Source organism: Podarcis muralis, chromosome 16, assembly GCF_964188315.1.
Source record: "Podarcis muralis chromosome 16, rPodMur119.hap1.1, whole genome shotgun sequence".
Classification (NCBI taxonomy): Eukaryota; Metazoa; Chordata; class Lepidosauria; order Squamata; family Lacertidae; genus Podarcis; species Podarcis muralis.
In genome coordinates this window covers 14,494,441-14,518,293 of record NC_135670.1, presented here as the reverse complement: position 1 = coordinate 14,518,293, position 23,853 = coordinate 14,494,441, and the positions used below count along the sequence as shown (strand labels likewise).

General features: G+C 46.2%; 1 protein-coding gene across 1 annotated transcript; it reads right to left on the bottom strand.

The window, feature by feature from the left end:
* Positions 1-22,160, bottom strand: LOC114587066 (solute carrier family 22 member 6-A-like). Its single transcript, XM_028710981.2, has 10 exons — positions 21,045-22,160; positions 17,369-17,472; positions 16,169-16,323; positions 13,436-13,604; positions 12,241-12,364; positions 11,035-11,150; positions 8,821-9,035; positions 7,929-8,037; positions 6,695-6,898; positions 1-2,200 (listed from the first exon to the last, which is right to left on the bottom strand). The coding sequence occupies exons 1-10, from the start codon at positions 21,444-21,446 to the stop codon at positions 2,113-2,115; spliced, it is 1,686 nt and encodes a 561-aa protein (XP_028566814.2). The 5' UTR covers positions 21,447-22,160; the 3' UTR covers positions 1-2,112.
* Between the last annotated feature and the right edge of the window lie 1,693 nt (positions 22,161-23,853).

The following is a 23,853-nucleotide window of genomic DNA, read 5'->3' as shown; positions in this document are numbered from 1 at the left end:
TCTTTCTTTGGAGGCATTTATTTGTGGGTGTCTGTCAATGAATTTTCGCATGTTATATTGGTCACGTTACATTGGTCACAAGTTATTTGCCAGAAAAGCTTCCCCCCACATTTCCCAATTTCCAATATTACCTTAGGTTTGACACTTGCCCATGAAACATTAGCTCATTATGTATGGTTTGTTTCCACAGGTGGAAAAAGTTTATACCAGAGCTTTCTAAACTGTGTGTTGTGACACGTTAGTGTGTCGGCTGCAGTGTGCAGTTGTGTCACGCGAAGGCTCCCCGTGTTCCTCCCAGAAATGGAAAGGGGTTAGTTTAACCTCCAGTTTGCTAGTAAAACTGAAATACTGTGTTGGGAAACAATGCATGTCTAAAAAGTGTGCCACCAGCATGAAAAGTATGGAAAGCTCTGATTATACTTTTAGAGAAAACAATTATCCAAGTTACAGATAAGATTCTCAAGGTTGCCAAAGTTTTGCATGGGTCACATCTTTCAAAACATAATAAAAAGAAAGCATTGAAACTACCTGTGGCATGTTTCTTGAGTATTACTGTAGGGAAGGTGACGATAGTTAAGAGTTTAATCTTAATTGGAGTTAAATAATATAAGCTAAAACACAAAATACGATATAAAGAAGCTTACAAATGTTACATAGGTCACCACAGAATTCTCTAACTCCTTGAAAGATTCCATCAGTGGTGTCTCCGAAAATTTTTACACATCACTTGGGAAGGCAGGAGAACTAATATCAGTGTACTGGAAGAAGCAAAGATCACCAGTGCTGAAGCAATGATTCTTCAACATCAACTTCGTTGGACTGGTCATGTTGTGTGGATGGCTGATTATCGTCTTCCAAAGCAACTACTCTATTCCGAACTTAAAAATGGAAGTGCTGGTGGTCAACAAAAGAGGTTTAAAGACTGTCTCAAGGCAAATCTGAAAAAATGTAGTATAAACACTGACAACTGGGAAACACTGGCCTGCGAGTGCTCTAACTGGAGAACAGCCTTTACCAAAGGTGTCATGGGTTTTGAAGACACTCAAACTCAGGACGCAAGGGAGAAACGTGGTAAGAGGAAGACACGCTCGGCAAATCCACACCGTGATCAACTCCCGCCCAGAAACCAATGTCCCCATTGTGGAAGGATGTGTGGTTCCAGAATTGGCCTCCACAGTCATTTATGGACTTATTGTTAAAACAGTGTTTATGGAAGACAATCTTACTCAGCTACAAGTGATCGCCAAAGAAGAAGAAGAAAGAAAAAAGAAAAATACCTTCCTCCAGATAGCAATAATGTGGCAATATGGGGGAAGCATCACAGAATGGCATGTGGATGGCTCAGAATACCCTTAATGCGCTTTTATTGCAACAGCAACATGTTGCAGAAAACACCCTCAAAAACAACACTAATCTGGAAGGAAGCTTAGAAGTGGTTAGTTCTGTGGACTCTCTTAAGTCATGGTGAGTCTAATGGAGTCCAATCAACCCCTCTTCACAGGGAACTCTGGGAATTGTAGCTCTGTAAGGGGAAATAGGGATCTCCTACAACTTTCAACACCTTTAAAAATACTGGAATTCTTTGGGGAAAGCCATGGCATCATAGTGCTTTTAATCTATGGTATGAATGTGGCCCTAGAAGGAGCAGTGGTAGTTTGTTCTGTTTCTAGGTATGAGATAGGTGTAGGTTGGGACTGCTTTCTAAAATGATAAGTGGGCCCCTTAGAATGAGGAAATGCACTCTGCACATGTTCAGAGGCACCCTCGTCTTTATTGTTATTGCACTGAGTCCTCCCAGCAACTGAAAATGGGAGAGTCCTATTCCCTTTACCCCCCTGGGGTATAAAAGGAAAAAGTAAAGATCAAATTATAAGACACTAGCGCTCTCTCTCTCTCTCTCTCTCTCTCTCTCTCTCTCTCTCTCTCTCTCTAGCTCTCTTTTTAAAAGTGCCTTCAAAAATGCCCAGAATCTTCCCACACCTTCACGGTTTCCCCATTCATAAAGCATTCCCCGGGATTAGCTCAGAACAAGCAGTCAGCAAAGTATCGTGAAGACTTCTTTTCCCAGAATCAAGCATCAGGGAAACGTGAAAGGTCGGAGGCCTTTGTGGATCAGCAAGCCTCTTTGAACAGGGCCTTGTCTGGGCTCTGGAGCAAAATCTTCTCCTGGGCTATTTCTTCCACTGTCTTCTTTCTGGACCTTTCAGGGGGGAAAGAAAGAAAGATCAGCAATGGGGCTGAAAGAGGCTCAGTATCTGGGGACACCCAATCCTGTTTAGAGCACAGAAATAAATTTGGAAGGTTCCCCTCTATGTTCAAATATACGTAAACATTGCTATAAGGCAGGTCTGGAGAACCCCCAGATATTGGTGGCCTCTGGGTGCTCCAGACCTCCTGTACATTCAGAATTAATCTTGATTTGTTTGAGCAGTCACTTGATTTGCTTCCAGGCAGTCACTGTTATCGGTGTTGTTACGGAAATTACGGGGGCGGGGGGTGCGGGCGGACATCTTTAAAGTTCTTAAATGTTACAAATATTATGCATAAATGTATGCTTTTGACTTGACAGCTCAGGGAAGCTTTAACAATCACATAGGCGCCGACTCCATGGGGCTTGAGGGGGCCCGAGCCCCCTCAAAAATTCGTTTGGGGGGGCTCCGCCCCCCCAATAATCTCCGGCGCCCCTCCAGCAGAGCGCCATCGCCGCCCCTCCCCCAGCCCAAAATGCACAGGGAGGGGCGGGCTGCATGCCTCCTGCCCTCCCTCCCGAGCAAAAGCTCCACCCAATTTCCTTTGGAGCTGATTAATAGGCACAGCACGCTCTCCCCTATTCGCTCACGAGGCGGCGGCGCCACTTTATTTGCATATTCATGAGCTTATTTATTATTCATGAGCTTTCCCGGGCCCCCCCAATATTTTTTATAAGTCCGCGTCCCTGAACAATCATATAAAATCAACTCCTTTGCCAGTTTCCTCCATTTCAACACTATTTTGCCTTCGGAAAAACGACTCCCCTGCCATAATCCCTCAATCGTGAGGACATGATACACCTCCACCACCCAGGGAAGTGCCCAGGGGTAACAATTGCTGAGCAGATAGTTTCCAAAAGCCCATCATGGGACTTGCCCCAGGTTATGGATGTACAAAGAGAGCTCTATTGTCCTTTGATGATGGGTACTTGAGAGGTGCCTAGACATGTTTTGCCTATGCTAACCTTGTACCAAGGACTTGTCTGGACATGTTTGCCAAGGTTGAACTAGTGTAGCCCCTGTCTACCCCTCCCCTTTTGTGACATGTCAGTGATGTAGCAATGATGTAGCAATGATGCTGTACGAACTGTATTCTGGGATATGGTGGGAAACATTTAAAAGTCCTTGTCACCCCATCCTCGGAGTTCAAACTTTCTTTTTTGAACCTGTTGCGCCATAATCTTTGGTCTACAGCTATTTGCTCTGGTTGGTGGCTGGACTCCTTCCCTTATTCTGCAGGGACCCGCAGGCTCTGCCCAACGAGCTGGGTGACTGAGCAGCCTCGCACCTAGATTTTTCTGTAACACTGTGAAATTCAGTCACATAATCTGCAAATTCAGGTTGTACAATTATAGTCGATTTGGAGCTCTTCAGAAGGAAGCCCTGCTGCCCCTAAGATCATACTTTTTGCAAGAAGGGAAATGACGGGGCCGTAAAGCAGAAAGTGTGGGATGAGAATTTCACTTTCTCTCCATTTATCATTTTTCTAATCTTACTTTCAGTCCTCCACATTTCCACACCAGTGGGTGGGTGGTTTTTGTTGCCCTCGTGACAATTCCTCAGCATCTCCGTGCAAATTTCTCCTAATATTCTCACTTTTGTATCCAATTCTACACCTTTCTGCAAAGCAATTTTTTTAATGCATTAGTGCATTTTGCACGGATATATGCATTCTTATGCACACTTTACCCTAACATGGGGGTTGGACTAGATGACCCTCGGGATCCCTTCCAACTCTAAAATTCTATGATGCTATGTGCATTTTTGCTGACATTGCTTGGCTGGAGACCTGCACAGCAAGAGCCAAGGAAGTGTGAATTCCAAAGGACAGCTGTGCTTCAATTCTTACATCTTCTGGAATGTGTGAATTAGGTAAGTTCACCTTTAAATGTGAACCGAATCTGAGTTCTCCCTAACTTCAAACCCTCTGCTCCTATGATTTCAAGCCCAAGCATGAAAACTGAGCTCTGGAGTTCAGCTCCACCTTCTCCCAGAAGGGCCAGTGTTTTGAAATCAAAAGCTGATGACTCAACACTTCCACCTAAACCACAAAATGCCATGCTTTTTCTTCCCTCTGTTTCATATGCTCCACCAAATCCATTTTGCAAGGGATGCAGCAGGACTGATGGGCATTTGACTAACACGTATTTAATCTGCCGCCCTTCATCATGAAAATTCCAAGGATGGGATACACAAATATTTTGTTCTGAATTATACTATTCAAAAGTATACAAGCTGTTAGCAGCAGCTAAGGGTTCCTTATGTGGAAAAGTGGAGGTAATCTACTATACAGTCTGTCCAAGACTGGAATGATGAACAGTGGGAATTGGCCGCAAAAATGCTAAGTTAAGGCACTGTTTGAGAAGTAGATAGATGGGTAAATGTTATTTCTTATTATAACAGGAAGAGATAGTTGCCTGATACAGGCTATGGACTGACAGTGCTTTGACACATTCAGATGACTTGTGGAACCATTATGGTAAAGTTATAAAAGAATATGAAACAATATGATCCATCAGGATGTATGAGGTAGAACACTTCGTTGTATCGAGGCGTATATGATATAAAATGTTCTTGTCTTGTTCAGTTGAGCTGTTTGAGGTTTATGGATTACTTCGGAACCACTGAATGGGGTCATCCAGAGTTTTGGAGTATGTTGTCAGCAATCCTAGAGCTGGGAGGGATTCTGAGGGTAATTTAATCCAGTGTTTCCCAACCTTGGGCCTCCAGCTGTTTTTGAACTACAATTCCTATCATCCCTGACCACTGGTCTTGCTAGCTAGGGATGATGGGAGTTGTAGTCCAAAAACAGCTGGAGGCCCAAGGTTGGGAAACACTGATTAATCCAACTCTCTGCAATGCAGGAATGTGTAAGTGGTTCATACGGGGATCAGCACCATGCTCTAACCAACTGAGGCAACTGGTATGCTAATGGCACACAGCTCTACTTCTCTTTTACATCTGCAGGTGAGGCAGTGGATGTGCTGGACTGATATATTGTCTTATAATGGATGAGAGCCAACAAACTGAAGCTCAATCCAGATAAGACTGAGGGACTATTAGTGGGCAGTTCTCTAGACCAGATGGATGGGATGCTGCCTGCTCTTGATGGGGTTACATCCCCTCTGAAGGAGCAGGTGAGCAGCTTGGGGATACTCCTGAATCCTTTGCTGTTGCTTGAGGCTCAGGTGGCGTGGAGACATTCCACCATCTTGGGCTGGTGACCCAGCTGTGCCCATATCTGGACAGGGACAGCCTAATTTCTGTTGTCTATGCTCTGATAAGGGATGCAGGTGGTGCTGTGGGTTAAACCACAGAGCCTAGGGCTTGCCGATCAGAGCCGGTTTGAATCCCCGCAACAGGGTGAGCTCCCGTTGCTCAGTCCCTGCTCCTGCCAACCTAGCAGTTTGAAAGCATGTCAAAGTGCAAGTAGATAAATAGGTACCACTCCAGCGTGAAGGTAAACGGCGTTTCAGTGCACTGCTCTGGTTTGCCAGAAGTGGCTTAGTTATGCTGGCCACATGACCCGGAAGCTGTACGCCTGCTCTCTTGGCCAGTAAAGCGAGATGAGCGCCGCAACCCCAGAGTCAGCCACAACTAGACCCAATGGTCAGGGGTCCCTTTACCTTTACCTTTATGCCCTGATAACCTCTAGATTATAGTACTACAATATGTTATACGTGGAGCTGCCTCTGGAGATCATGTAGAAAATTCAGCTGGTGCAGACAAACGGCAGTATATAAATGTAATTAAAAATAAATACTTTGCAACAAATAATATCTGTGTGAATATAGTTCAATGAAATAAATAAAAGTGTATTTGCCACAAATAACAGAGTCACTTAAAGCCAATGCAATTCTGGGCTGCATCAATAGGAGTATAGCATCTAGATCAAGGGAAGTAATAGTGCCACTGTATTCTGCTCTGGTCAGACCTCACCTGGAGTACTGTGTCCAGTTCTGGGCACCACAGTTCAAGAAGGACACTGACAAACTGGAACGTGTCCAGAGGAGGGCAACCAAAATGGTCAAAGGCCTGGAAACGATGCCTTATGAGGAACGGCTAAGGGAGCTGGGCATGTTTAGCCTGGAGAAGAGGAGGTTAAGGGGTGATATGATAGCCATGTTCAAATATATAAAAGGATGTCACATAGAGGAGGGAGAAAAGTTGTTTTCTGCTGCTCCAGAGAAGCGGACACGGAGCAATGGATCCAAACTACAAGAAAGAAGATTCCACCTAAACATTAGGAAGAACTTCGACAGTGGAATTTGCTGCCAAGGAGTGTGGTGGAGTCTCCTTCTTTGGAGGTCTTTAAGCAGAGGCTTGACAGCCATATGTCAGGAGTGCTCTGATGGTGTTTCCTGCTTGGCAGGGGGTTGGACTCGATGGCCCTTGTGGTCTCTTCCAACTCTATGATTCTATGATTCTATGATTCTATGACTTACCTGTTCTCTACTTCTTCAATGGTATCTGGAAGGGGGACATTAAGGGTTTCAGGCAGAAAGCAAGCGATGATGCCAGAAAGGATGGGAGCTGCTCCGTACATGATTGGCGGCAGGGCGGCAGAGTAGTCCTCCATCATCTTGGCCAACGGGGCGATGATGCCTCCCACCCGGGCCATGGTGCTGCCAAAACCGAGCCCCGTCTGCCTAGGGTGGGGGTGGGTGGCAGGGTAAGAAAAGCAGGCAAGAGATACGGCTGGGTCAAGGGATCTCTGGCAAACCTCAAGAAAAGGGCACCTGCCATGCGATCGCCGCCAACGGATGCACAGCAGCAGCGACACACCTCCAAGCCGTCCAGAGTCTGCCATCCTGTGGCAACCACCTACCCATGCCCCATGGACAGGCCAGCTCTGCTGAGGGGGCATGTTCCTTCTAGGGAGAGAAAACCCAGCCTCTTGTGCATTCAGGCTTTTTGTCAGTTTGCATTTCTTAGTGCAGAAAGCATTGAGCTGATATGTAGAGATCTTTCCTATTCTACTTAATTCAAGAGGGTTCTGGAAGCTTCTCTGTGTGAAAGAGAAAAGCAGAAGGTTCCTGATGTTTGGGTTATTCCTTCTGAGAAGCTGAGTACAGCCAGCTCAAACTGGTTCTGTTATCTCTTCTGTCAAGGTCATGCTGACTATAATAGTGAGGCCAGGAGTATCCTGGGTTTCTTTCTTTCTTTCTTTCTTTCTTTCTTTCTTTCTTTCTTTCTTTCTTTCTTTCTTTCTTTCTTGCCTGCCTGCCTGCCTGCTGGTGTGATGTTCTGTATACAGTGTTACGGTTTTAGTCTTATTATAAGTTATTGTAAGTTTAAGTTAAGTCTGCTGCAACTGGATTTCTTATGGACAGGGCCAATCCTGAATGTATTGGATTTGTGACCGTTATGCTCATTTGCCCTCAGTATCAGTAAAGCTCTGCTGGATGAAATGCCTCTGGTCTATTTTTTTGGAATCCTGCAACGTTTTTACTCTGCTAACTATACATTGCAATCTGCACTGGATCAATACTGAGTAGAATTTCAATGGCAGGTATTTATTGAGATCATTCAAGGGCACCCTAGGAGGTAGCGAGGGGCTCACCTTAGTGCCCACAGGTCCCAGGTTGGAGACCCCTGATTTAAAGCTACCTCCATTTCCACAGGAGCCCCAGAAGCAGGTAAACAAGGGAGAAACTGTATTGAAAAGCAGCTCCTCACCTGACAGGCGTGGGGTAGAGTTCCGTCGTGAAAAGGAAGGTGCAGTTGAAGGCCGCTGCCAAGCACCCCTTGCCAATGACGGCCAGCGTTGTCCGGATCGTCTGCAAATCTTTGGGGGAAAGGTGGGATGGGTCAGAGAGAGTGTGGCATGAACAAAGTGCGCAGCTGAGGGACTCCCTCCCCCTCCCGCTTTATATAGGGTTGATGTGCAGATTTGTCAAGAATAATTAACAGACTAACACATTGGTTTCTCATTTTTCCCCACTTAAACTTGGCTCTCCACATTTCTGCAGCAATTTGCGATTTTAATTTCTATTCTCACATTTTAGTGCTGATTTCTCCTAATGAATTGGCCCGCCCACCCGTGTCCTCCACACATGCAAGTAAGAAGCATTATCAGAGTTCGAGGACACATTTCCAGCCAAAACACTCAGGAAGATATGGCTGGGGAGGAACTGTAGCCCAGAAAGAGTTCCAGAGGGCCAGATAGGGAGGTCTTGAGGGCCGCATTCAGCTCCTTGGCCTGAGGTTCCTTATACCTACTGGAAAGGTTGTGCTTTGGGCTTATAAACTTGCTGTGGCTGTAATATTGATGCAGAGGCACCGCCACTCAATGGCTGCAGTGCTGATAATAAATTGGAATCACAGAATTATAGAGTTGGAAGGGACCACAAGGGTCTTCTTGTGCTTTGTGAGAGTGACAAAAACATTTAGCTTTGTGGAGATCTCGGAAATGAAGGAGATCAGAGGCTCAGCATATCTGTGGGAGGTGGTGCTCTTTGGGCCTTCAGCCTGTGCCAAAATGTCTCCAGCTGGACATCTTGCAGTGAAAGGTGAAAGTGAAAGGTAAAAGTGAAAGGTGAGGCCTGGCGGAAAGTGAGCCAACCCTCACCTGGGGGCACAAAGATGTTGATGATGATGATGATGCCAGCCAGGATGAGGAAGGACGCGAGGCTGATCCTCCTCCCAATGTAGCTCATGGTAATGGTCACGATCACCTTGGCTGGGAAGTCAACAGCCCCGAAGATGACCTGGATGAGGTAGATGCTGACACCAAAATTCTGGAGGTCCATGGCCAGCCCGTAGTAGGAGAAGCTGACTGAGAACCTGACGTGAAGATAGAGACAAGGCAAGATTCAAGAAGGTGTGAGAAGAGGCTCCTCCTGCTCTAACTGTCACCTGACAGCAGCCATTTCCTCAGGCTGCAGCAGAAGGGGAGATGCAAAGCAGGGCTACTTCATCAACTCTTGAGTGACCAGCTCCACTGAGTTCCTCTCCCTGGACTGTTTCATTCCTGTGGGTCATTACGTTATGCAACTTTAGGAACTGGAGCCCAAACTTGCTTGCCTTCGCTTTCCCTCCTCGTCACTTTTTTGCTTTTGTCATGTCTCTTAGACTGTAAGCCTACAGGCAGCAAAGGCCTTATTTTTACTGAGCGTACGTAAGCCACTCTTGGGACCTCCTTGGCTGAATAAATAAGTGAATTGATAATTTATGGGATGCTTTTGGAAAAGTCTTCCTAACAGACAACATTAACGAGTCTTTGACAAATCAGTCTCTAAACTGTAGCTTCCCATTTATGGTGCCTGCCCTGTGGAACAAACAATTACATAACTTTCCGAAGACATCTGAAGGCAGCCCTGTATCGGGAAGTTTTTAATGTTTTATGTCTCATGGTGTTTTTATATTCTGTTGGTAGCCACCCAGAATGGCCAGGGCAACCCAGTTGGATGGGTGGGGTTTAAGTAATAAATTAATAATAGTAATATTAACACTACTACTAATAAATTAAATGAAAGGGGAGCATTTAGTCCAGAAAATCTTGAATTTCTGTCTCTTAAATAATCAGACAAATTCCGTAACCTTTGACATTTCCATGAACCTTCACGTTTTCCTTCCATGGAGGAGAAAGGGGTCTGTGCTCCTTTTCCCCAACCAGTGGAGACTAGCTTCAGTGAACCAATGAACCAACTAGCTTCAGTGACTGTATTCCAAAGTAGCTCCTTGTTTTGCAAATCTTAGACCTTCAGCTGGCCTTTCAAGACCTGAGCTGCTAGTTCAAAGGAGAAATCTTTGTAAGGCTTGTCCTGAGCAGTTTTAATGCACATAAAGATTGCTCAGTCAGAGCTATTACACAGCTCAGATCTAAGGTACTGCAAGTGGATTTTGCTGGAGATGTAATAGTTCAGAGCTTTATGAACAAGAGTTGAACCAAACAATATAGTTTTCTGTTAGGATGTCCCAAAGCATGCTGTATGAAAGCTGCAGTTTGATAGTTTTAAAGCAGGAGTGGAGAATGTTTTTCCAGCCAAAGGCTGTGAAGCGCCCTGAGACCTGTGGTATACATAGGGAAGTATATAAAGGGCAGTATACAAATAATAATAATAATAATAATAATAGCAGCTTTCCAGACAACTTTCTGGAGTCCATGTACCAGTGATGCATGAGGTCATAGGCAAAGGTGGGCAGAGAAATGAAGGTAAATGTTGCCTTTGTGTATTAGACTAGTTTCTGCACATTATGTACTAAGCTTGGATCCTAGAACAATAGGCAAAGAGGATCCTAGAATGCAACAACTGATTGGCTTGCAGCAGCAGCCCAATCAGGCTCCAGGAGAGAAGCAGAATCAGCCAATCAGATGGGACTCGTTGTGTAAAGAATGTATATAAAAGCCTGAGGTTTTCTTGGGGGGGAATTCATCACTGTTTTACAAGCTGCAATAAAGAGCATGAAATCACTGCAGGACTCTGAGTATATTTCACTGCATGTGCTCAATCATACTGCCGCATCCTCCATCCATCCAGGCAAGCAAGAAGCAAGGGCATGTTTCCAAAACACTCTTAAGAGAGTGCAAAACCAGGCTGGTAAGAGGTGTGGTTCAGGAGGGAGACTCTTAAGGGCCAGATAGAGAGATTTGTAGGGTCACATCCGCTCCCGGGGCTTGATGTCCCCCATCCCTATTTTACAGCAATAAATATTGGTGCCTGTGCTTTGAGAATGGGTCACATTGTCAGGCAGTGCCTAAACCTCCCTCCCCTCGGGCTCCCGAAGTCGGAATGGAACTCTCTCCTTCCTGAGTCTGCTCAGATGGAACAAGTTCTCTCACCACACTATGGAGAGGCAGCAGAAAATGCGCCGGATGGCTGGTGTGCGCACCAGGTCAGAGATGGTGTAAGAGGCCTTGGCTGTGGACAGTTCTTTCTCCATGTTGGAAAGCAGGACCTGTGGGGAGAGGAGAGGCAGGAGGTGGGTGTGTAAAAACATGGGTGAGCTCCAGTGATGTCCTTAAGCATGGGCGTAGCCAGGATTTATTTTAGGGGGGGGCAGGCATTACGTTGGGAGAGCAGAACAGACATAAATGGTGATGTAATTGGTCAGTTAGTTAAGTATTTTTAATTATTTGCTTGATTTAGGGGGGACAGCAGCTGCCTCTCTGGCCCCCAGCTACGCCCATGTCCTTAAGCAGCCTTTCCGAGCCAGAGACCTTGAGACATCATTGGACTACAACTCCAATGAGCCTCTGCCAGTCAGGGATGATGGGAGTTGTAGTCCAACAACATGAGGAGGGCACAAGGCTGGGGAAGGCTGACCTTCAGCATCAGCCACTGCTCTTCCTCCTAAAAAGCACAATCAATGCACAGCACAAAACTAGATTTTGGTGAGAATTGATCGTGTGATTTACCCTAGGGAAATCTGGGTTAACATTTGCAAACAGGAAATTCTAGGGCCTGTTTTACACAGGCAGCTTCCCTTCAGTGAAAGCAGGAATTCCCAGATGTCCTGTTTATTGAGCATTTATCCCAATTCCCCCCACCCACAAAGCTTGGCTGTTTATTGAGAATTTACACTGATTTGCCTGCAGGGAACTTGGTTGCTATTGTGTCAAGCAAATGTGATCCCACACCTTCCATTGTGCATTTCCTCGCTGTATTCCTCATATCTCAAATAAAGTCCAAATTTGGGAGGGAAGTGAGTTACAGGATTTCAGCAGCGACTTGCAGGTCAGTATGACTTGCCCCAAAAGTTTTGCAGGAGCAAATAAACGCGGGACTGCACATAACTGCTGCAATTCTACCAACAGGACCAAATCATCATGAATGCACAATAATAAGGAGCCCATAATCTAACTTCTGTGTAAGCTTTGTGCAAGCAAATCAGTGTAAATGCTGCATATCAGCTTCACCAGGAGGTGCCCTGATTCTAGCAGGCTTTGCTCTCCAGAAGCTCCCAAGACTTCTATTTTCTACATAGATTCATCTGGATTTGCAGCCAGCTGGATATGGAGAGCCACCTCCCTCCACCGGCTTCATACCTCTGTGGTGATGCTGGCTCCAGCTTCCTCCTTGCCATTGACCCGGGCAACCCTCTGGAGGACCTTGACAGCTGTGCTCGCCTTTCCCGAAAGGAGCAGCCAGCGAGCTGACTCTGCAAACCACCTGTGCCAAAGAAGCCAAGACTCGTCATCTCGGCCAACAGTAAAATCCATCCACAAACCTTCAGGTGGTAAAACGGAATTGAATCCTTTTGTTGTTGTTTTCTCAAGGAGGGAGAATTCGATTAAAGAAAATGAAGAAGAGAAAAGAATCCTGACTTGAATATGCTTGCAAATATTTGAATTGACCCTGTTTTCTCATTCTAATCCAGTTCTCTCTCTGTAGTCTTTTTAAAAAAATGTTTTTATTCATTTTTCATGGTACAGAAAACACCTTTTGCAGAAACAATTGTTACAAAAGTAAACCACAAACGACTTGTCCCGATAAAATTACAGACTTTTGTCATGCTGTGTAATAAAATTTTGTTTGATTGCTCTAAAACATCACGTGACATTTTCTCCATGAGTGTTGGGTGTATTCCTGCCACGGCCTGAACAATTTATGTATTCAGTAAACATTTGCCATATGTTATAAAAGGAATAGGGATTCCTGCTTGCCCTTTGCCGCTCTGACTTGACATGTCAATTTCTCAGCCAGTTCTATTGACCATACACTGGTGTACCACAAATCGATATTAAGCCCAGTGCCAGTTTTTCCAGCATCTGGCTATCTCCATATGGGCGGCTGTCAATAGAAAGACCAAGAGGTCATCACTGGGGTAATCTTGAGCAGATGAGAGCATAAGGCCAAGCACAGGATACATTTCAATTGTTTTGTTATATATATCAAGCTTATTTATTTGAAAACAGCATTCCAGCATCTCTTTGTACCCCAACACAGCACCCCGAGGAGGAGGAGGGGTCCGATCTGAGCAGCAGAAGAAGAAGAGTTTGGATTTGATATCCTGCTTTATCACTACCCGAAGGAGTCTCAAAGCAGCTAACATTCTCCTTTCCCTTCCTCCCCCACAACAAACACTCTGTGAGGTGAGTGGGGCTGAGAGACTTCAGAGAAGTGTGACTGACCCAAGGTCATCCAGCAGCTGCATGTGGAGGAGCGGGGAAGCGAACCCGGTTCCCCAGATTACGAGTCTATCGCTCTTAACCACTACACCACACTGGCAGCACAACATACCAAGAGTAGAGGAGAAAAACAAAGAAGGGCACCGAGAAAGTCAGCTGCAGCCATTGCCAGTCCGGGATGCCGTAGGCCAAGCCAGCCAGCAGGATCTGGCCCAGCGTGTACACGAAGCCAGTGACCGCAATGGTGATGGTGCGGTACTTGGTAGGAATCCACTCCACAACTGGAAGGGAAAGGAAAACACTTTCAGGTTTTTGCTTTGCCACTCACACCCGACAGATCATCCGCCTGGGCCTTCCGGTATGGAATTTAGACCCTGCATCGGGAGTTGCCGACCTTTCTAGGGGAAATGGTAGATTTGGAATTCTGAGACAGTGTCGTGGGTGCCATTGACAAAATAGCTGCCATGAGGCCAGGCATGGAGAACAAACCAAGTCAGTGCAAACTGAGAAACAGCAGGAAGAGAAAACAGTCTCTGCAAACTGCAGGTTTTAAAAAGGATATTCATTGAGATATTTCATGGGCAAGATAGGAGGTAATAATAATAATAATAATAATAATAATAATAATAATAATAATAATTTTTATTTATACCCCACCCTCCCCAGCCAAGGCCGGGCTCAGGGTGGCTAACAAGCAATAATAAAAACAAGTTGAATGAATACAACTTAAAAACAAGATTAAAATACAACAAAATATTGAAACATTAAAATATTAAAGTGCAGCCTCATCACAGGAGGAGAAAGGAAAAAGAAAAAAGAAAGAGGGGGGAAAAGGTACTGGTGGGCACACTGGTGCCCATGGTCACCAGGCTGGCAACCCCTGTAATACTTGCCACCCATTTTGTACTGAACTTTTCCCACTACTGCATCAGAAGATTGGCTCATCTAGCTCAACATTGCCATAAGGACATAGGAAGAGAGGAGAGTCCACGAGCTTCCGAGGTAGTCCGTTCCAGTGTTGAACAGCTCTTGCCGTCAGGAAGTTCTCCCTAATGTTTAATTTCAAGCACAGTTGCACCATGTATTTGTCTAACTGCATTATGATAGTCACAGGTTGGTTTTCAGTTTCTTCCCTAATGATCCCTAGCATGGAATTTGCCTTTATCACAGCGGCCACACACTGGGTCAACAACTTCACTGAGCTATCCACTAGGACCCCCATGGTTCCAGTCCTGGTCAGTCACTGCCAGTTCAGACCCCATAAGAATATATGTGAAATTAATATATTTTTTACCTTGACATGCAACACTTTACACTTGTATACACTGAATTGCATTTGCCATTTTATTGCCCATTCACTCAACTTGGGGAGGTTCTTTTGGAACTCTTCACAATCTCTCTTTCTTTTTATGACCCTGAACAATATAGTATCACCAGCAAGCCAGACCACCTCACTGTTCCCCCCTAACTATAGATCATTTATGGACAAGTAAAAAAAGCACATGCTCTGGCCCATGGGGTCACGAAGAGTCGGACATGACTAAACGACTAAACAACAACAACAACAACAACAACAACAACAACAACAAAGCACAGGTTCCAATAATGAGCCTTGGGAGACCCCACTTTCTATATCTCTCCATCTATTTGGAGAACCTTCCACTTATTCCTACTTTCAGCTTCCTGGTACTTAACCTCTTCCTGATCCACAAAAGGGCCTCTCCTTTTATTCCATGCTTCTATGCTTTCTCAGGAGTTTTTGGTGTGGTACCTTGTCAAAAGCTTTTTGAAAGTCTAAGGACACTGTGTCAGCCGGATCACATCTATCTATATGCTTGTTGACACTGTCAAAGAGTGCCAGTGAGACAGGACTTGCCCTTGCAGAAGCCATGCTGACTCTGCTTCAGCAAGGCTTGTTCCTCTGTATGTTTGGCTATTTTACCTTTAACCAAAATTTCCACCAGTTATCCTAGGACCAACATTAAGTGAACAGGCCCATCATTTCCAGGTTCCCTTCTGAATCCCTTTATAAAAATTGGTGTTGCCTTAGCTACTTCTCAAATCCTCTGGTGGATCTGAGGCACCAGTTACATATTTCTGTTAAAAAATAGCAATCTCACATTTGAGTTCTTTGAGAACTGTTGGGTGGATGCCATCCAAACCTAGCAATTTGTCAGTTTTCATATTGTGTATTAGGGCTAGAGCTTCAGCTATTGTCTCAGTTCCACCAACTCCCTAGTCCAACAAGATATCTGGGCCAGGCTTCCTCAAACTCAGCCCTCCAGATGTTTTGAGACTGCAATTCCCATCATTCCTGACCACTGGTCCTGCTAGCTAGGGATCATGGGAGTTGTAGGCCAAAAACATCTGGAGGGCCGAGTTTGAGGAAGCCTAATTTAGGCCAAATGAAGAGTGTCCTGTGGCCAAACTCCTCTGTTTACAGTGGTACCTCAGGTTAAGTACTTAATTCGTTCTGGAGGTCCGTACTTAACCTGAAACTGTTCTTAACCTGAAGCACCACTTTAGCTAATGGGGCCTCCCGCTGCCGCTGCGCCACCAGAGCACGATTTCTGTTCTCATCCTGAAGCAAAGTTCTTAACCTGAAGCACTATTTCTGGGTTAACGGAGTCTGTAACCTGAAGCGTATGTAACCTGAAGCGTATGTAACCTGAGGTACCACTGTACTTTGAGAAGTGTCCACACAACTGGCAGGCCTTGGTCTAGGCTGCTTTGCTACTAATTATTGACAGACATATCCTCCATTGATGAATCAAATATAGAATGTTCAGATAAATCCCTACATTGCGCAAAAGTTCCCAGCCAGCACCACTAGCTCCTCTCTTACCCAAACAGGCGATGCTGAGGCCAAATCCAGAGAGCGCCATGCCGCTCAGGAACCGGAAGATGCAGTAGGAGATAAAGTTGGGCGAAAAGGCTGCACAGGTCCCCATCACTGCCATTTGCATAAAGGACCAAATGAGGAGAGGCTTGCGGCCGTACCTGCAGGCACAGGGAAGCGAAAACAGCTGGAATACCAAGGCATTGGTGATGTTGGGGTGGCCTTCGTCTTGTGCCTCCTCTGCAAGAGGTCCTGAGAGTAGCAACACGAGAACAGGCCTTTTCTGTGGTGGCCCCCCATTTGTGGAATGCTCTCCCCATGGAGGCTCGCCTGGCACCTTCATTATATATCTTTAGGCACCAGGTGAAAACATTTCTCTTCTCCCAGGCCTTTGGCATTTAACTATCTTTGGCCTTTTAGAAATGGGCAATATGTTTTTAATGTATTTTTTTCCTCCCTCCCTTGGTTTTAATGTATCCATGTGGGGTTTTGTGGGGGGGGGGCTGGCCTAGGTGTTGTGACCTGGGACCCAGGTGAATGTTGTGGCCCAGGAAGTATACCTGAACACACAGCACACACAAACCTATGCTTATATCCTCTGTCTCTCTTCCCTCATTTAACTGTCCGCTTGCTAATTAAAACCTTGAAACTAAAACCAGATGCAGGTGTGTTAGTTAGTTGGGAAACGTTTATATATCTGTTTTCCAAACTTAATGCAATGAGTGTTCATTTTAAGAGTTGAAAAATCCGTTTTCTTGTGTCCCTGCACCCCCAGTTAGTGAGCAGAAGACGCATTTCTGCTATGCAAAGCAGCGCCCTTTCACTCATTACCTGGCAAGAAGCTGTCGACCTTCCAAAGCAGAAACTTCCAAGTCAAGAGGACAATAAATTCTCCTGACCCGAACAAGTCTTCATGTAGCAGATAGCAGAAAAGCAACATTTTGTATGAGGCAGAAGGGTAGTGAATTGATCAACTCTGTTCAGAACTATTGGTTGCCATGGTGCGGCTAGTAGATAGCAGCTCTTTGTAAACCAATTAGAAGTGAACGTAGGTTTTGAAAGAAAAAGGACTAAACCCTCTCTTGGGCTCAAGGGTAGTTCAACCGTTGCCAAGATTTCTTTATCTCCAACCATTGCCAAGATTTCTTTACCTTCAAGTCTTGTTTAAGGTGTCTGTTTTATCACAAAAAAGCGAATTCAGCTTACCTATCGGAGAACCCCCCAAGGACCACTGCTCCAACCAGCACACCAGCCATGTAGATCGATTGGGCCATATCCCGAAGCTTCCGTCGCTCACAGACTAGATCCCACTGTTGTAGGAGAAGGAGACTGGGTCAGGGGACAGAAGCTTGAGGGGAGCATCCTGGGCCACAGAGCCATGGGTTTGGGAGTGGCTAAGGTTGCAATTGCACCCAGGATTGTTGCAGTTGCACCCTCAACAGGCAATGGGACCCTTTTCTTCTTATTATTATTTTTCTCTTTTTTTATTAAAGATTTTCTCGATTTACGAAAGTGTTTACAATGTCTCTCATCTTTTTTCCCCCATGTAACATTTTTACAAATCAGTTTCGTTTGTTGAGACATTAGGAAGAAAAGGGAGAAAGAGGTGGAGGGGGGGAGATGGGTCGGGGTGGGGTCGGGTGGCGATGTTTCTATTTTACTTACTATATGTAGGGTTTGGTGTCAGCGTTGCTTGTGCAGGTTCTTTGCTGTTCGCTTGTGTTCCTTTGGTGGTGAGAGAGGTTGGGGTTGGCCGAGGGTGTGGTTATTCATTTGTGGTTGGCTGTGGTGGTCTTTGTTTTCATGTGTGAGTGGGGTGGGTGGGTGTTTTGGATCAGGTTAGCCTTATTGATTTGTATGCTGTTGGTGGATTTTTGTCGTTGTCTTGTTGGGCTGTGTATGTGATAAAGGGACCCTTTGCTTCTGTCCACACCCAGTGCTCAGCTCTCAAACCTGAGAAGCTAGCCTTTTGCACGTGTGTTTCTGAGCATGTGCAGAGGGCCTTTCCCTAGTTACCAAATGACAGCGGTGATTTTCTGTACAGAACAAACTTTGGTGTGCAAAGCTACCCAGATACAAGGCTGAATGAACGCTGAGTCTGGCTGGATTGCCTGCACATCTATCTGTTTTTATAAGAAGGCCTGGCAGAGCACAGAATCGCCTCCAGCACCCACCTTCCCACCCCTGTGGCTTGTTATAACACGACAAGGATGAAGGGGGAGCTGAAGGACTAGAATGTAGGACAAAAAATTTTGCTGTCTCATGAAAAACCAGCTGCTCCCTTGGCTCAAGATCACTGCCAGCAGCAGTGCCTGCTGGCTTTAAATTATTCTCTTCCCAGCAGGGCTGTCAATTACCACCCTGTTTATCCACCGGACGCAAACACCCCATGTGGATCCTGTTGCTGAACCCCTTGTTTGCTGGAAAGTCCCAAAGGCTCACTTTCCCTCTCTCTGCTACCTTCTCCCTCTTCCTTGCAGGGCAGAAGTGGGGTATCAGTGGCCCTCCAGATGTTGCTAAGCTCCCATCGTCCCTGATCATTGGCCATGCTGGCTGGGGCTTATGGGATTTGTAGTCCAAATGGAGGGATACAGGTGCCCCCCACCACACCTGGAGGGCTCTGCAACAATTGTTCTTCTACGCTCTGGGCTGAAGGAAGCTGAAGCCCACAAAACCCTGTAAGGCACACACACACAGATTTCTCATCCACTTACAGAAATGCATGGAGATGGCCAATTACTGATTATTGTTATTCAAGATAGAACAGAGCCTCCATGCAGAGGGACAGTGTACCACTGAGTACTGCCTGCCCTGCTTGAGGGCTTTCCAAACGATCGAGAACACAGGTTGATGGACTAGATTTCATCAGATCCAGCAGTGGAGGCTCTCGGCTATTGCCCGCTCCGGAGTGGTGCAGTGGTGAGAGATATGGGCTGGGGCTTGGGAGACCAGGGTTCGAATCCTCACTCAGACATGAATAACTTTGGGCCAGGTGTGTGGCTTTCAGCCCAGCCGTCCTCACAGGGTTGATGTGCGGATAAAAATGGGGAGGGGGGGGAAGAACCAGGAACACCACCTTGAGCTCCTTCGAAGATGGGATATAAATGGAGTAATAAATAAAGTAACATTTGGTTCTCTGGACAGATTATATTGGGCTTGGCTCCAGATTTAAATCCCACCATTCTCATTTCTGCTGCACAAAACTGTCTACCTATCTACAGTGGCGTAGCGTGGGTTGTCAGCACCCGGGGCAAGGCAAGTAATTTGTGCCCCCTAACCCGTGGATTTGCGCCCCCTAACCCTAACCCCCAGATGTTGCGCCTGGTGCGGCCGGCCCCCCCTGCACCCCCCACGCTACGCCACTGCCTATCTATTCCCACCTCACCCCATCTTTCTTCCCCGCCTCAGTTTCCTATTTGTAAAATGAGAACAACTTCTTTCTTAATTACATTTACATCCCATCATTCCTCCAAGGAGCTCAAGGCACCCCATTTTAACCTTGCAACAACCTTGTGAGGTAAATCGGGCTGACAGACGGCGACTGGCCCAAGGCCATCTGGTGAACATTGGCGCCGACTGAGAGAAGGGTCGGAGCATGTGCAGACTGCCCCAAATTCAATCGCCAACATATCTGGAAAAGACCACTCCAGCCCCAATCCCACACTGGCTCCTGCTTAGCCCTTAAACGAGATGAGACGGGACCACCCGAAAAGTTTACATCAAGAGGAGAGGAGGGGAATAGCAAAGTTATGACCTTGGGAGGAGTTGGACAATGGTTAAAGCAAAGCTACACAGCGACAAGTGAGGAAACAGCGAGGCTTTCAAAAGGCATTTAAAAACAATGTGATGTACTGTATGGACAGTCTCAAACCTGGAAGGCCTCTCCAAAGGAGCTCAGCAATTGACGCAGAGGTGGACCTCCAGACTACTCCTCTAGACTACAACACCCATCATTCCTGACCATTGGCCATTCTGAAGAACCAGGAAGATCTTACCCTTTTCTTTTAAATAAAAGGGGTGGGGGAGAGAAGTGCTGTAGCTCAGTGGTAAAGCATCTGCTTTTCATGCAAAAGGTCCTGGGTTCAAATAACGTCTCTGGGGAAAGCTTGGGAAGTTCCCTGCCTGAAACCCTGGAGAGCCACAGCCAATCAGGGTGGCCCAACTGTGCATAAGACACCTACATTGCTACGCTGTTATTATTGCTTTCCAAACTCCAACTAAGGATGTAAGGAGGCAGACATTTCCGTCCCATTCCATGTTCCTCGCAATCAGCAGCGTTTCTGTCCTGCTGCAGCTCGGCTTCTGCTGAAACCAGTGCTATTTGTCTCACTATCTGCTGTGGCCGAAACCAACATAATGAATTGCGTAAATGGCTATATAACGAACTTCCATGCATTTCAGCGGAAGGGGGGTGTCAGAAACAATGCAGAAAACAATGTCATTATTTATGTAACATTTGTGGACCGAATAAACCCAACAGTAGCAATTTGCTTGCATGATTTCCCTTCCTGACCTCGAGCGCACATGCGAAGGGTGGTGATTTCTGCTCCCGTTCCCATTTCTGGTGCAGTTATCTGAAATCCTCAGATGCAACACTGGAAACCACTCCAGAACTGCTCAGACTAAATCCCTGCATCTGTGTTTCTCAAACTTAGGTCTGTAGCTGTTGTTGGACTACAGTTCCCATCATTCCTGACCACTGGTTCTGCTAGCTAAGGATGATGGGAGTTGTAGTCCAACAACAGCTGAGGAACCCAAGTTTGAGCAACATTGCCCTCCATCAATATGCATTCATTTGGCATATAATATGCTCCCTTACGTACCTGCTCCCTTCCAGACTTTTCATTCCTCCAAGCTAACCTTTCCCCTCTTCCCCTCTCACCTTGCTGACAATGGTGGAAGTGTATGTGGTCGTATCATACACCCATCCATCAGCACACAGCTCGGTTTCCGCCTCAGTCTGGTTTGCCTTGGTGGAATTGGAGTCAAGGAGATGCCACTGGGGATGGACAAAACGCAGACACTTTTCCGGCTCCTCTTTGCTGTTCGTGGGGATACCAACTCTGAGCAGGTCGCTGGCTTCCAGAGGCCAAGTGGTGTTGGGGTACCCACTGCTGTTGGTGGAGATGTGGATCTGGCAGTGATGTCCTGGGATGGCAGCGGTGAAGTTCTGGAGAAGGTTGTGACCTGCCATCAGCACAATGGGGATGGACAGAAGCATGGTGTGGATAAACTGGAAGCGGCCCATGCCTCCGACTTGGTCCAGGAACTCTGCAAAAGTCATGGTGTTCCAAGAGATTCCTTGCTTTGGGGAGTTGCAGTGGCTTGTGTAGATCGATGGAGCGATGGACAGGCAGATAGACCTTGCGAGCCCAAAAAGCAAATTCTCTCAGCGTTAAGGTAAGATTCAAAACCCTGTCGTGGGAAAATTAAGGCAGATCAGCTTAGCAAATCCACCGCAGCTGGAAATATTTGGTTTAATATGAGCCTGGTTGTGACCGCAGGACCTTTGGAGGCGATGGCTCTCTCGCTTGTGGAGGAGACAAACAAAATCGTCTCGCTAAAGGGAGTGTCTTAATTTACCTAACAAACAGCTTTCAACAGGACGGCGGGATCGTTTTGGATCAAAAATGGCTCAAATTATCTCTCTGGGAAGCTGTGGGTCTTCTGCCAGTCTGGGAATGGAGCCACACACTTGCTAGAAGTCTGTGTGTCTTCTCTTCCACACTCACCATGTGCTACTCAGGCTTCTTCTGGAGGATATATATATATATATAATCTCCCTGGTGTTTATTCTTCAATCCTGCAAGAGGAATCCACTCTTTGGTGAAGGAGGAAAACTTCAGAAGCAGCCACAGGTCAAATAATGTTCTCTCCTCACTTTTGCCAGGGAATCTTACTGGCTTGCCCCTTTACCAGGTCTTTGAGTGGATTATTTATGTAAAACAGTAAGCAGCTCACTCCGTTAAAGTTTTACTCTTGTTTTAAGGGATTAACTAAAAGTTTTAGAAAGCAAGTGGAGAGCCAGAGAGATGTGGAAGAAAGTGCAGCAACAGCCGGCAGAGATTTGTAACTGTTCTCATTTAGGGTTAGGAATGTGTCAATCATGTGCCACGACCACCCCTCATTCTCTGCCCCGCCCCCCAAAAAGCTTGCTGGTCACTGGTCACCCAAACAGTGTAGATTGAAGATTTGCCTAACCAGGGTCTTCTTTAGCGGAACAGTTGATGCTCCGCAGTGCAGTGGATCTGGTGGTTGTGTGGCACGAAAGTTCAAAGTTGTAAGTGCCGTCCCATTGCTTATGTGGTATGACGATACATAGAAGGGGTTGGGGTGCCTGCAAGTTTCTGGAGGAGAAGTGAGTCAGCAGAAAAGAAAGAGCAAGAGAGGGCCCAGGTATGCATAACTTCCCCATATGCTCATAGATATGCATGGATTTAAATGAAGGGTGAGGAACCTCAGGCCAGGGGGAGGGTGCAGCCCCCCTCCCCAGGCCTCTTGATATGGCCCTCTATCAGACCCTCCAAGTGTCCCTATTTTCCAGGGACAGTCCCAGATTTACAGAAGCTGTTCCCATTTCTGATTTGAATGTCCTGCTTTTCCTTAGGATATCCCTATTTTTATCGGAGAAATATTGGCGGGCATGGAGTTGCATGAACCCTGAGATAAGTAACTATGCAACCTTTAGAAGACACCTGAAGGCAACCCTGCATAGGGAAGTTTCTTAACATTCAGTGCTTTACATATGTTGGAAGCTGCCCAGAGTGGCTGGGGCAACCCAGTCAGATGGGCGGGATATTAAAAAATAACATTATTATTATTATTGCAGAATAGGATGTCCCTTTTCCCATCAGAGAAATTGTTAAGTTGTGGGTGAACATATCAGACGACACAGCGATTCTTCAAACAGCTCTTGTTTATTCACAGGCCAGAACAGAACTGAACTGAAGGGTTCAGCCAGCCTGCTTATATAGAGCTCCACTAGAACACAACAGTAACCATTTTCTGCAACTATCCAATCACTGAACGTCACTTTCAATCCCTTATTTGCATATGTGGACCTGAGTGAAAACTATCTACAGCATCCCCCTGCTGGCCCAGGGTGAGAACTTCAGTACATAACAGAAATATTGGAGGCTGTGCTCTATGGCTTCTCCATATGCCTCTGTATTCTTTCCAGGGCATGTCTCCATCCTCAGACTAGGCCTCTCAAAAGCCCTGCTTCTTCTTGCTTTTTTGTAAGGCGGGGGTGTGTCCTTGAACTCAGACACTGCCTCTTGCTTACCTGATTGGAGGATGGAGAAATGTACAAGGGGTCCGTGCATGTAGAAGCCAGCCCCGTTGCTCCACCCACTTTGACTCTGCCCACTGCTGGATGGAAGGTAGAGAGAGGCGTGTGAGTACACTGACATTTGTTGCTTCTCCTTGTACCCTCCCCCCCCCCCAGGGCATGTGGCACCTGGAAGTGGAATATGGCCTTTGAGCTGAGAAAGGTCCCTCCCCGATTTCATCATAGCGGAAACAAGACATTGACCAGGTAACCTCATACCCCTCAACCATCCTGATTTGAATGGGACATCCTGGAATTACAGAAGCCATCTTGGCTTCTGATTGGATCCAGCTTTTGGTCTGGTATTTTGACACTCCCACTAGAGCAGCAGACCAAAGGACGCTCGTTTTTTTGGGTCTCT